At 33.3% G+C, this 14927-nt stretch overlaps 1 protein-coding gene across 3 annotated transcripts in view; it reads right to left on the reverse strand.

Annotated features, from left to right (window-relative positions):
* Positions 1–4247: 4247 nt before the first annotated feature.
* Positions 4248–14927, reverse strand: part of LOC149802441 (uncharacterized) — a 166285-nt gene continuing 155605 nt past the window's right edge. For all 3 annotated transcript variants that reach the window (XM_089951665.1, XM_089951664.1, XM_089951666.1), the window contains one exon: positions 4248–4705. In XM_089951665.1, coding sequence (XP_089807791.1) covers positions 4556–4705 — 150 coding nt within the window. In that variant the 3' untranslated portion in view covers positions 4248–4555. The remainder of the gene's footprint in view (positions 4706–14927) is intronic.

The following is a 14927-nucleotide window of genomic DNA, read 5'->3' on the forward strand; positions in this document are numbered from 1 at the left end:
TGTGTGAATGGTTTGAGCAAGCAGTCTATTATTTTATCTCTGCAGTTGTCCTGTAATGCAGACCATTATTCAATTTATCCATTATCCAACTTGAAATGGAAGCCTATGTCATAAATTATCCTTTTCACTTTACAGAAAGTGTCCTGCTTGTATTCTTAATCAATCTAAAGCAATTACTTCTTTAGTCTGTAAAGAATGTACGCATTTTTGCTTTAATATAACTCCTGGACTGGATGATGTGGAAGCTGTGAAAATCCCACTGTTTTGACATAATCATAAACACTGGGTATGAATCAACACTGCCCTACTTGCCATGTTTCAGTGAGGGCTTTTAACCCTGTAACAGTCAATTTTATCACTTTTGTCTCTGGAGTTGGAATTGGTTATTTCTTTGAAATAGCGGTTGCATGCTGGTAGATTTATATAATGAAACTAGAGCTGATATTGAACAGCCTGTAAAATATCCTGCCTGTTTTTGCATAGACTGATATTGAGCAGCCTGTAAAATATCCTGCCTGTTTTTTTTATGCCTGTTCTTTTTTAGACTGATATTGAGCAGCCTGTAAAATATCCTGCCTGTTTTTTATAGACTGATATTGAGCAGCCTGTAAAATATCCTACCTGTTTTTTTATAGACTGATATTGAGCAGCCTGTAAAATATCCTGCCTGTTTTTTTATAGACTGATATTGAGCATCCTGTAAAATATCCTGCCTGTTTTTTATAGACTGATATTGAGCAGCCTGTAAAATATCCTGCTTGTTTTTTATAGACTGGTATTGAGCAGCCTGTAAAATATCCTGCATTTTTGTATAGACTGATATTGAGCAGCCTGTAAAATATCCTGCCTGTTTTTTATAGACTGATATTGAGCAGCCTGTAAAATATCCTGCTTGTTTTTTATAGACTGGTATTGAGCAGCCTGTAAAATATCCTGCATTTTTGTATAGACTGATATTGAGCAGCCTGTAAAATATCCTGCATTTTTTATAGACTGATACTGAGCAGCCTGTAAAATATCCTGCACTTTTTATAGACTGATACTGAGCAGCCTGTAAAATATCCTGCAATTTTTATAGACTGATATTGAGCAGCCTGTAAAATATCCTGCATTTTTGTATAGACTGATATTGAGCAGCCTGTAAAATTTCCTGCATTTTTTATAGAATGATACTGAGCAGCCTGCAAAATATACTGCATTTTTTATAGACTGATACTGAGCAGCCTGCAAAATATACTGCGTTTTTTATAGACTGATTCTGAATTAACTCTGGCAGAAGGTAAAAGTTAATTTTGTGTAACATAAAGTCATTACCAAGAAACATCCATATTGCAAACTTGGTGGCAACAACTCAAGAAAATGGATTACAAATAGTGTTTAGAAGCGGAGAAAAAAACCATCTGCTAACTAAAGGACAATCAGTTGATAATCGATTAAAATATCCACATGATGCACTGCCAAACCAGCCATTTTTATTTTATTCAAAAAGACTAAAGCTGATGTGGTGGGACCGATGTAAAACTTTTTGGGACCAAACTTATCACAAAAACTGAAATTGATTAATTTACCAGTTCAATGAAAGTGACTAATGCTCAACCTGATCAATGAACTGGAACAGCAACAGTTACAACCTCATTTTTATGTGTGATAAACCATTCTGTATACACCCACACTGTACAGCCAGTTACAACCTCATTTTTGTGTGATAAACCATTCTGGATACACCCACACTGTACAGACAGATACAACCTCATTTTCATGTGTGATAAACCATCCTGGATACACCCACACTGTACAGCCAGTTACAACCTCATTTTCATGTGTGAGAAACCATTCTGGGACACACCCACACTGTACAACACCAGTTACAACCTTGTCTTCATGTGTGATAAACCATTCTGGATACACCCTCACTGTACAGCACCAATTACAGTCCCATTTTCATGTGTGAAAAACAATTCTGAGATAAACCTCCACTGTAAGCCAGTCCTCATCAGGCCTGCTGATATGAGGGTATCCTAAGCATGCTGAATTGATTGTTGAGGGGTGTGTGTGTGAACGCTCCGGTGGCCTGAGCTGTAAAAAATCTGCCTTGGATGCGGGAGGTTGCGGATCATACCGAGTCATACCAAAGACTTTAAAAAATGGTACTAACAGCTGCCACGCTTGGCGCTCAGCATTAAGAGGTTAGTGCTAGGACTGGTCAGCCTGGTGTTAAAATTGTTAAAGCTATGTTAAAAATCACACACACACACACCTATACAATTTGAGAAGCTATGTCCTTTAAATAAGAAACAACTTTTTGTCAAATTGTCTTATATTAGTTACAATTTTTTTTTTTTTCTAAGATGGGGATGAATTTAGGGTATGGATGGACAGTCACACAGAGAGACATACAAATGGACACCAAACTGACCACAAGGTTAAGCTTCCTGCAGGGCATGCTGAACCAAAACTATTAAGTTTGTGGCCAAGGTGCTAAACTGACTGAACTAGAATCACCTTTGTAGGATTTGATTAATCTAGAATCACACTTGTAAGATTTGATTATTCAAGCTGAAGAATAATGAAGGTAACTGAACTGTTATATGTGCCAGTTTGTTTTGATCAGAAATTCTTGTAGTTAACAGTCAAACCTGAATGAGAGTATTCAATATTCTAACACCAGATTGTTTGGATCAGAAATCCTTGGAGTTACAGTCAAACCTGAGGAAGTATTTAATCATTTGTTTGCTTTAATCAGAAATCCTTGGAGTAACACTCAAATCTGAGTGATAATAATTAAATACCTGTTTAAACAACAGCTACATTTTTACAAATTTAACAAGAGACAGGCAATGTATTAAACAGCCAAGTGACTAAGAAACCACTTTTCTCCACACATGACATGACAGGTGTTGACAGTTGATAGTTAGTGTAGGCATAAGGGTAATCTACTTGTAGGTTTGATGATACTGATGATAATTTTACCGTAACAAATCGTAAAATATATCATCGTTATTGCCGCCTTACCTGTAAGAAGACTGTTACTTTATAATTCATTTGCAGCATCATTTGAATATGACATGAGATGCTGATGAAATTGAGTGTTATTATCTTTACCATTATTGAGATCATCCGTACTTCATCTAAGAGCTGTGATTCTAGAAATGTTCATTCAGATAATATTTTATTGTCATAAAAAAATGATGTCATATGAATTGTTAAGGCCACAGCACTATGCAGACTCTTCCACCTCTGTAATGAATTGCAATACAATCTAGAAAGATTATTTTCAGAATGCACAAACTGTCAATTTTTGGGCTGAAGGGACATTTTCTCATGTTGCTACTCATATATATATATATATATATATATATATATATATATATATATATATATATATATATATATATATATCTATATCTATATATATATATATATATATATATATATATATATATATATATATATATACATACACACACATGTTAAATAAGACAACTTATCTATCCCACAATTCTGATAATTACACATTTATGACACATGAAATATCATTCCTTATATATCTACATATTTTTCAGATGTAAAAATCAAGATTTTCACATCATGCAGTGTTTTTGGGGTAGGGAACACTGCATGTTCAATTACAGAAAAAATTCAGTGTATATAGAAAAATTACTTTCATTTCCTGACCTAACAGTCACATTTTTCATCCTATGGCACACAAACAGTGGCATTTTCTCTCATCGTTGCATCACTTAGGATCATTTTCATGCTTCTGTATCACATGATGAAATTATTTGTGGTATTAATTTAGGACAAGAACATATCCTCCATTCTGTAAAATGTGGATATTGAGTACAAATGTAAAAATAAACAGGGAATGGTCAATTCAAAATGTAAAAATATGCAAATTTTGTGTTGAAATCAACCTAAAGATCTCTTCTGCTCTTTTCATGCTAACTTTGTTCCAAATTAAATGATTAGTTTGATGAATAATGAATCTATTAAGCTTATTCTGACATCAATCCTTTCTTTAATCAAACATTTGGATCAGATATTCCTTAAAATCAGACAGCAAAATTAGTTTACTTGTTAAATAATTCCTCTGGTTAAAATATTTCAGTATCCGTAAGCAGATATAAAATTACAATCTATTATATATATATATATATATATATATATATATATATATATATATATATATATATTTATTTGCATTTGCTTTAAGTCCAACTGTGAACTGCACAGATCAAGATATTTGTTGCATGTTGCATCAGTTGACCTGGGTCTATGCAGTTTATTCGAAGTAGTCAATAGAACAAATACCACAGACCCTGGCCTGCTGGTGCAGTATCTGAGAGGCAGATCAGGGTTTATGTTCTTTGCAGGGGAACTGGACTGATAAGTGAGCATTTATGGTAACTTTGATGATAAATATGTATATCCAGATCTTACAGTACATGTATGAATACAAACATGGTAGGGCCAGTTGATGAGATTAAGTCATGCCCGCCAAAACAGGCCACACATAAAAAGTACAAAATAATACTATTGTTGGCATTTGTTGCTATCAATCGGTCAGATAAGAGCTGGATCGTGATCCAATTCTCAAAAGTCGAGTTTGCTCTCTTTCATGCTCCACCAAATTGTGTTTGTCCTCCCGCAAAATCTGACGATGTTTCTGAAGCCTAAAATAGCTCTCCTCGCGTTCAGCATGGACCTGAAAAATGGAAATATAAAAACTTATGAACATTAGATATTATAAAGCACAGTATAATTAATTCATAGGTAAAGTTCTATATCCTAATTACATTATCATTGTAAAAGATAATATTCATGTACTGTTGAGAAGTCCTGTAACATGTTAACATTAAGGTAAGTGACTGTATTGGTGCAAAGATGCAATGCATACAATGTATCAAGCTAAGACTGCCATTTTGGCATTGCTACTGTTACCAAAGTAAATTTACTGAAAATTAATAGTTTCTGAACTTGAGCCTTCATTCTGATTTCATGTTCAGATTCAGCTGAACATCTTGTGACTAGTTAGTTTATCTTTGCATGAATGCTTTTTTTCAGGTAGCAGAATCAGGCACTCAAAAGGTCAATGCAACACCTGCACTTTGTGCAATTGGACATTTTTTCTCACATTAAGTAAAACATCAATGAAATCATGTAATATCTATTTTGTGTGAAGTATTAACGAACTCAAGATGTAACTGGGAAACAAGAAATTTACATGAACTTTATCTCATAAGAAATAAAAGTTTTCCCTGCCCAGCTAACAATGTTTCCCATTTTTTTAAAACAAGTCTATAAATCATTTAATTTTGTACTGAAGTTCACTTCAATATATTTCTCTCTACCTTTCAAATACCCAGGAAAATCCACTGCTTATATATTTTTATAGAAATGATGAAAAGCAATTCTTTCTTTATTGTCAAAAACACCAATAACAAAGCAGGGTCACTGCTGTAAACCAAAGCTTCTTCCAAACTCAAAACAGATTCTTAATCTCATCCAATTTCAATCAACACATTAAGGTCCAGCTTAAAACCGCTATTCCCCGAGATGGTTATTAGTCCTAATGATATTAACAATAATGATCAATCCTTAGAAGTCTTAATGATAATAATCATAATGGCCAACCCTTAGAAGTCCTAATGATATTAATTATAATGACCAATCCTTAGATGTCTTGATGATAATAACAATGGCCAATCCTTAGAAGTCCTAATGATATTAACTATAATGACTAATCCTTAGAAGTCCTAATGATAATAACTATAATGACCAATCCTTAGAACTGATGATAACAATAACGACCAATCCTTAGAAGTCTTGATGATAATAACGATAATGGGCAATCCTTAGAAGTCCTAATGATATTAATTATAATGACCAATCCTCAGAAATCCTAATGATATTAGCCATGACTAATCCTATGAAGTCCTAATGATAATAACTATAATGACCAATCCTTAGATGTCTTGATGATAATAACTATAATGGTCAATCCTTAGAAGTCCTAATGATATTAACTATAATGGCCAATCCTTAGAACTGATGAAAATAATTATAATAGCCAATCCTTAGAAGTCCTAATGATATTAACAATAATGACCAATCCTTAGATGTATTGATGAAAATAATCATAATGGCCAATCCTTAGAAGTCTTAATGACATTAACAATAATGACCAATCCTTAGCTGTATTGATGATAATAGCAATAATGACCAATCCTTAGAAGTCCTAATGATATTAACTATAATGGCCAATCCTTAGAAGTCCTAATGATATTAACTATAATGACCAATCCTTAAATGTCTTGATGATAATAACTATAATGACCAATCCTTAGATGTCTTGATGATAATAACTATAATGACCAATCCTTAGAAGTCTTGATGATAATAACTATAATGACCAATCCTTAAATGTCTTGATGATAATAACTATAATGACCAATCCTTAGATGTCTTGATGATAATAACTATAATGGCCAATCCTTAGAAGTCTTGATGATAATAACTATAATGACCAATCCTTAAATGTCTTGATTATAATAACTATAATGACCAATCCTTAAATGTCTTGATTATAATAACTATAATGACCAATCCTTAGATGTCTTGATGATAATAACTATAATGGCCAATCCTTAGAAGTCTTGATGATAATAACTATAATGGCCAATCCTTAGATGTCTTGATGATAATAACTATAATGGCCAATCCTTAGATGTCTTGATGATAATAACTATAATGGCCAATCCTTAGAAGTCCTAATGATATTAACTATAATGACCAATCCTTAGATGTCTTGATGATAATAACTAAGATGGCAAATCATTAGAACTGATGATAACTATAATGATCAATCTTTAGAAGTCCTAATGATATTAACTATAATGACCAATCCTTAGAAGTCCTAATGATAATAACTATAATGGCCAATCCTTAGATGTCTTGATGATAATAACTATAATGGTCAATCCTTAGAACTGATGATAATAACTATAATGGCCAATCCTTAGAAGTCCTAATGATTTTAACTATAATGACCAATCCTTAGATGTCTTGATGATAATAACTATAATGGCCAATCCTTAAAGTCCTAATGATATTAACTATAATGACCAATCCTTAGATGTCTTGATGATAATAACTATAATGGCCAATCCTTAGAAGTCCTAATGATATTAACTATAATGACCAATCCTTAGATGTCTTGATGATAATAACTAAGATGGCAAATCATTAGAACTGATGATAACTATAATGATCAATCTTTAGAAGTCCTAATGATATTAACTATAGTGACCAATCCTTAGAAGTCCTAATGATAATAACTATAATGGCCAATCCTTAGATGTCTTGATGATAATAACTATAATGGTCAATCCTTAGAACTGATGATAATAACTATAATGGCCAATCCTTAGAAGTCCTAATGATTTTAACTATAATGACCAATCCTTAGAAGTCTTGATGATAATAACTATAATGGCCAATCCTTAAGTCCTAATGATACTAACTATAATGAACAATCCTTAAATCTAACCATGCTTCTGAATACTAAAGCCATTTGGGTCCAAATCCCTCTTTTTTCTACCTAATACTAAAGCTATTTGGACCCAACTCACTAGTTCCTCCTAATACAAAGGCTCTTTGGACCCAACTCCCAAGTTCTTCCTAATATTAAGGCTATTTAGGGCCAAATCCCTAGTTCTTCATAATACTAAACCTATTTGGACCCAAATCCCTAGTGTTTCCTAATACTAAAGCTATTTGGGCCCAAATCCCTTGTGACTTTTTCATTTTGTACAGCTCTTGTTTCACCAGTGGTCATGAAGACTTCAGAGATACAGGTAAAACCCATTATAATGTGACTTGTTATAATGCAATTCCACTTATAACATGATGGCAGAATGGGTCTTTTTTTTTTAATTTAAGGAGACCTCTCTTTATAACATCCCAAATACATGCTCTCGGAAAAGCCAATTATTCATATCTGTAGCAGATTATATGATCAAGAGGTTAGTTAAAACTGATGCCATTGAAATTTCAATGCACATTTTCTATGGGGAAGATTTCTGAAATATTTGTTAACCTGATCCCACTTACATTGCGATGTTATTCTTTGGACCCTGAGCATCACATAATAATGGGTTTTACATATACAACTAAGAATTAACAGCTCATACCCACACATCCCCTATTATAGTTAACAATTTCTAATTCACATGTTATAGAAAACAACAACATTCTTCAATTTCAGCAAGATAAACTTCCTAAAATGCATACACAAAAATCCACATGACATAATCAACTGCTAATTGTATGTTAACTTAAGATGTCATAAAAATAATTCTTCAATTTTAGACTGCTCCCCCACCCCAACAAACAAACGTGGATCCTTCATGTGGCCTCAGCAGTTAGATCTGCAAATCTCTATAAATGTGCTGTTAAACATTTTAACAGCCTTTGAGCTGACAAAAATAAACACCCAGGTAAACAGAGTGAATATCATGGAGTATTTGTTGAGACTTGAAAAAATCATGGTACAAAATTTGCATGACTCTCAATAAGTCAAGAAAAAATTGATACCATCCTGCTGAGTAAATTTTTGAACACAAACTATTTAATTCCTGAATGCATGGATGCATGGGAAAACTTGCTTTGAAAGATGATAAACCATCTGTGAAGAATTATTAACAAATGTCAGAGAAAACTGTACACTTATGTTTATTTATTGATGCATATCCGGAAACGCAGGTGTGTTGCTTCAGGCGAATTGGAAATCTTGCACTGTATGTAGTCACTTTAAGTAGTACAAATTGTAGCCAATGACAAAATATAATTAAAATTATCTTACGGCCAAACCCATACAATTATGTTATCTTAAGAGCTCAAAGAAACACCATTAGCACTGCAAGTGAATAAATAATACCCCATCTCAGTGGTGTACAATATCACATATTTCAACTCTGTCAAAAACACAACTACAGTACCTATAAAACTTTCTATAATAAGCCACTGGATTTAGACATAAAATCTGACATTTATCCAGTGTTTTGTAATAAGCATTAAACTTGCTCATAGAGATAGAGTTAACAGGGTAATTGTGTTCATTCATGGATACAAAACATCCTTGATCAGTGACCTTAATCCCATAACTTTACCAAGCAGGTTTCTAAACAGATAATGTATTCCAGATAAGGAAGAAAGGTATCAGTTCAGAATGTTTAAATTATATTTAAATTCTTTTTATTTACCCTAGCACTATGCATTTTCTTTTGACCTTGAGGTAAGGGGCCTTACAATGGTGCACAATACACCATTAGATCAAGTTTCATGAAAATCTCTCCACATATTACAAAGTTATGGACCAGACAAGCAAATGTTAATGAATGAAAGATGCACACACACACACACACACACACACACACACACACACACACACACACACACTCCATAATACTTGACTTAAGACACAATTATGAAAATAAGATGATTCATTACTTTGGGAGCTTTGTGGTCTTGTGATCATTGTCTGTACTATCATATTTTCTGAGGAGACTTACATTATTGCAATATAACTCATTTTTGTTTTTAATGTTTAAGTAATCCATAAAAATATCAACATTATAGAATATATTGTTCATTTGATAACCCCATGTCAATATGACCATTTATTAATGATAAGTAATGATATGAGTTTCAATATGGCGGCCATACTGAATGTCCAAGCGCATGTCCAATGGGCACCATTTTCATTATGGCCCAACTAGGCATCAGATAAAGTCTTTTAGTAAAATCTCCACTGATATGACTGTCTATTCTGAAGTAATAGTGCTAAAAGATTTTTAAGATGGTTGCTATTATAGCCATATTGGATGTCAACATTTTCATTCAGGGCCAACAAAAGATCATAACAGATCTTTTAGTAAAAAGCTGGTGTCAAAATGAGCATCTGTTAGTTGAAATAGCAAGAACTAGATTTTCAAGATGGCTATGTGGCAGGCTTATTGGCTGTAAGATCAGCAGAATTTTCATTTAGGACCAACAAGACCTCATTGGATGTTTTTAGTGAAAAACCCACGCTGATATAACAATCACTTGAGGAGGAATAAAAGCAACAATGTAAAGATTTTCAAGATGGTCATCATGGCAGCCATATTAGAAGTCAGATTTGCACCATTTTTATTTAGGGCCAACTAGACATCATAAAAAGTCTTTCTGCAAAAAACCCAATTAGATGAATATCCATTTAGGAGTAGTAGCTAAAAGATTTTCAAGATGGCGGCCATGATGGTTTCGGGAAGAACAGTGATAACTAACTTGTGCTAATAATAAAATAAAATAGAGACAAACAGTCATACATATAATTATATTGTTATAAAGGATATACAATATATCAATTTAAATTATACAATTTTATATAGTGCATTAGCATTAAGTCCATTAGGATACAGAGTATCTAACTTATGAATCCAATAAGTTTCTTTTATGAGTCTACTCATGTCACCATGCACAATATCTATTGGCATGAAAGAAAAATCAAGTAGAGAGTGATTATTGGTGTTAAAATGTGTTGAAACATTAGAGGAAAACTGAGGATCTCTATAATTTTTTATATGAAAGCGATGATTATTCATTCTCTTAGAAACTTGTTGTAGTGTTTGTCCAACATATTGCATGCTACATTTTTTACAGGTTATTAAATAAATCACATCAGTTGATAGGCAGTTAGTGTTATTGTGTAGAGAAAATACCTCTTTTGTATTAGCACTACTGAAAGAAGTACTTTCTCTTATGTTTGCACATTGAGAGCACCGGTGTCTGTTAGATTTAGATGACTAAATATTTAGTTATTTTATCACAATAACTTGTGCTAACAGACATCAGATGATGGAAGGATGGATGGCTGATGGACAAAAAATCACTGTGTAAGCTACACTGGTCACAAACCAATTCAGCAAAAAATTGTTTTTCCTAAAGAAGCATATGGTTACACTATACATTTGTGTGGCCTCTTTTAGGTCAATGCTGGTCTAGGCTTGAAGCAAAAATACTTCTGGTAAAAAAAAGGAACATTATGAGAAAGTAATTAATTTTAGATCTAATGTCTTCTTTTGCATGATACACTCTTTTTGATGAGGCATTGTACACTTTGGATTGAAATGTAACCTTTGAATATTGATTGGGTGTCAAAATACTTCAACTGCTTCATCTGAAAGATGATACACGACCACACATTATGGACAAGGATCTCCTTCTAACCTATAAGAATCCATTAATTATTCAGCATTCCTCGTTTTCCTTTAAGCTTTTGAATGAAGGCTGCACCATATACATTTATTTGCTATAACATGGACAATGGACATATTGAAGAAGACAAAAAAGTATAGGATTCCTCCCCTGTAATTACAGCTTCCCTTGACGTGATCATCAATTCTGCAAATGAGATAATTATTAAGTAGTCTTTTTGTACTTTGGCAGCAAATTACAAGGGTAAACCCAATCAGTACTTTGATATTGGGCTGTAACAATGAGGCCACTGTGCATGTTGTCAAGTCCAACATTGCCTTATTTGTCTTCCAACAATAAGTTGTAAAATGGACATTGTAATGAAGTGCAATCTTTGTATAACTATAAGAGGTAGTCAGTAAATAATAATTCTGCAACCCCATCCACTCAATGTACTGAGATCCTAACCAATGGAGGAGTAACATATATCTTGCTTGCTGCACATACTGCATCTAATGCAACAAAAATGAAACAATATATATTCTTGATAGGTAACAAATAAATGGATCTCTATCAATGCATAATATATATCAAGATTTATTCTGTTACTTCTTCCATGCAAATTGTGTAGTAATTTCTGTTATTCCAATTACTCGAGTAGTCCTATTCTGTTAGTGCATTAACTGTGTAGTCCTATTCTGTTAGTACATTAATCGTGTAGTCCTATTCTGTTAGTCCATTAACTGTGTAGTCCTATTCTGTTAGTCCATTAACTGTGTAGTCCTATTCTGTTAGTCCATTAACTGTGTAGTCCTATTCTGTTAGTACATTAACTGTGTAGTCCTATTTTGTTAGTCCCTTAACTGTGTAGTCTTATTCTGTTAGTCCATTAACTGTGTAGTCCTATTCTGTTAGTACATTAACTGTGTAGTCCTATTTTGTTAGTACATTAACTGTGTAGTCCTATTTTGTTAGTCCCTTAACTGTGTAGTTCTATTCTGTTAGTCCATTAACTGTGTAGTCCTATTCTGTTAGTCCATTAACTGTGTAGTCATATTCTGTTAGTCCATTAACTGCATAGTCCTATTTTGTTAGTGCATTAACTATGTAGTCCTATTCTGTTAGTACATTAAATGTGTAGTCCTATTCTGTTAGTACATTAGCTGTGTAGTCCTATTTTGTTAGTGCATTAACTATGTAGTCTTATTCTGTTAGTACATTAACTGTGTAGTCCTATTCTGTTAGTCCATAATAATTAACTGTGTAGTCCTATTTTGTTAGTCCCTTAACTGAGTAGTCCTATTCTGTTAGTCCATTAACTGTGTAGTCCTATTTTATTAGTGCATTAACTATGTAGTCATATTCTGTTTTACAGATCTAGTCACTTAGTCATGAAACTAAAAAAGCAAAAACAAAAAAAGAAAGAACTCAGACATAAAACTCCACAAATTAAAATTCATACTTGGAATTCTTTAATATTATTCAAATTTACTAAACACATTTAGATAATAAGGAAATTTTCATGATCCTGACCTCTCTTTCACTGAAGTTATAGAAAAAAAATAACTGCTAAATCTGAGCACAAGTTCAAACAGTTTTCATGATTATGACCTTAGGGATGCTTATTTCACAACATAGATCTAATAAAGATAAACATGTAGATTTGTCTGCCAATGTATTAAGTCACAGCTGATCTGGGTCGATACTTTTTGCATTTGGATGGGAGCTACAAAGACAAAAATAAAACATCACCAGCAATGTGCATACTGCAGCAGCTATCCTAATTTACAAACAACTTGCATCATGGTGTTGCAAAAGCCAACTCAAGGGAACTGCAATGATGCTTTTGGCACTGATGATTGCTCAAATGAGTTGCACGAATTAAGTTTGGTTTTTGGTTTGCTGTTTTATGACACATTAAGACAAGTAGGTTATCTGGTGCCAGAACAATGAGAGTAAAGTGCCATGACCAAAGCCATGCCTTGGTTGCCATAGTCCACCTGGGTTCCATTTGGTTGTTAGTCTGGCATGCTAGCCACCAAGTCTGAGTCATTGTGGTTTCTATTTCAAAGAATTGCTATTTAAAAAAAGCTTGATGATGAAGAAACATGAGTTACCTCCCTCAGCAGTGTGTTCATTCCTAAGCATCAGACAAACCATAAACACACAAGATATTAAGGATAGTCTCATTTCATATTAGACATGAATTATTACAGAACATAAAATTCTGCTTTATTTCTCTGTGTAATTGTCAAAATTCCTTCTAGACATGACACTGGCTTCAGGTGGATAATTGGTTTACATATCACACCTTACCTCTATTCGAGTAGGTTTGAGTTTCAACTCAGCCAGTGTGGGTATGTGAGAAAGCTTGCCAGTGGGTCAACGGTTCTTTCCAGTCTTCTTGGGGTTTTAGGCCATCGAATATACTGGCCACCATGTATAGCCTATCGTGTGCTGAAAACTGGTGTCAAACACATGAAACATCAACAAAACCTTCTTAACATATACAAAAAGCATGTGGAATTCTTATCATGCAACACTTCAGTTGCAATAGGTTACATTTTCCAAGGTATAACTTAAGGGAATACATAGACACTAAGTCATGTGTTTAATTTTCCATTAGGCAAAAAAAATCCCCAAAACATATGTTTTCTATTGCAATGGCTTTAAAATGAGGGCAGGTAGGTAGTTGTTTTTTTTAAGTTTTAGTATATATTACATACTAAGTGCTTCAAGTACTGTGCAGAAACGGTGCAATTAGATGCACAAATCAACTTTAGGAATTAAATTTTTTTCCTTTTAACCCTGGGGGGAAACAAATGCTAGGGTCAGTAACAGGGTTGGCTGGCTGACTGGAAACATATTTTGTTTTTTAGGGGCTCTCAAATGTGTTTAACTGTATATTTAAATCAGTTACATTTTAACAAGAAGACTGAATATTTAACTTTCTAAAAGAACACCTAATATATGCTATCAATTCAAATTCTGATAAATTTCCAGAATGGATATTTGAAAAAATCAAAGATGTCATATATATGTATATATATCTACATGTATAAAAATATACACCAGACGGAGCGGAATGTGCTATCCCTGGATTCCTATAGAAGAATGCTTGATAACAGTAGGCACAATTAATATTTTAATACAAATAATACTATATGGTACAGGTTAGAGAATTTTTAATTCGTACTCTACGGAGATTCAAACACAGGTCTGCGGGTAAACAGCATCGATCGCCTTGCCTGCACACGAGCCCATATTCCCTCAAAATAAACACACATCGCCAAAAAATGATGCTACTCAATTGGTGTTACATTCACTCGTGTTTAGCAGACACACAAGTGCATATAACACCAACTGAGTAACATCAGTTTTTGGTGATGTGTGTTTAGTCATGAGGGAAGAATGAGCTCATGTGTGAAGGCAAGGCGATGGGTGCCATTTACCCCACAGACCTGGGTTCAAATCTTCATTGAGTATGAATTATTAATTCTATATATATACATATATCAGGGAGGCCAAAATTCTAATGGCTCTGTCCAAACATTTGTTCCTGAAAGGTAACATGGTAGTAATATATTTGTTAAATATTTAAAATAAAAAGCATTCAATGGATGTATAAAACAAGAACAGTCAGTGACTTAATAAAATGTATGAGAAAATATGCTATCGCCAGATCTGGC

This window comes from Sinohyriopsis cumingii, chromosome 3 (genome assembly GCF_028554795.1).
Source record: "Sinohyriopsis cumingii isolate HCF-2022 chromosome 3, ASM2855479v2, whole genome shotgun sequence".
NCBI classification, from domain to species: Eukaryota; Metazoa; Mollusca; class Bivalvia; order Unionida; family Unionidae; genus Sinohyriopsis; species Sinohyriopsis cumingii.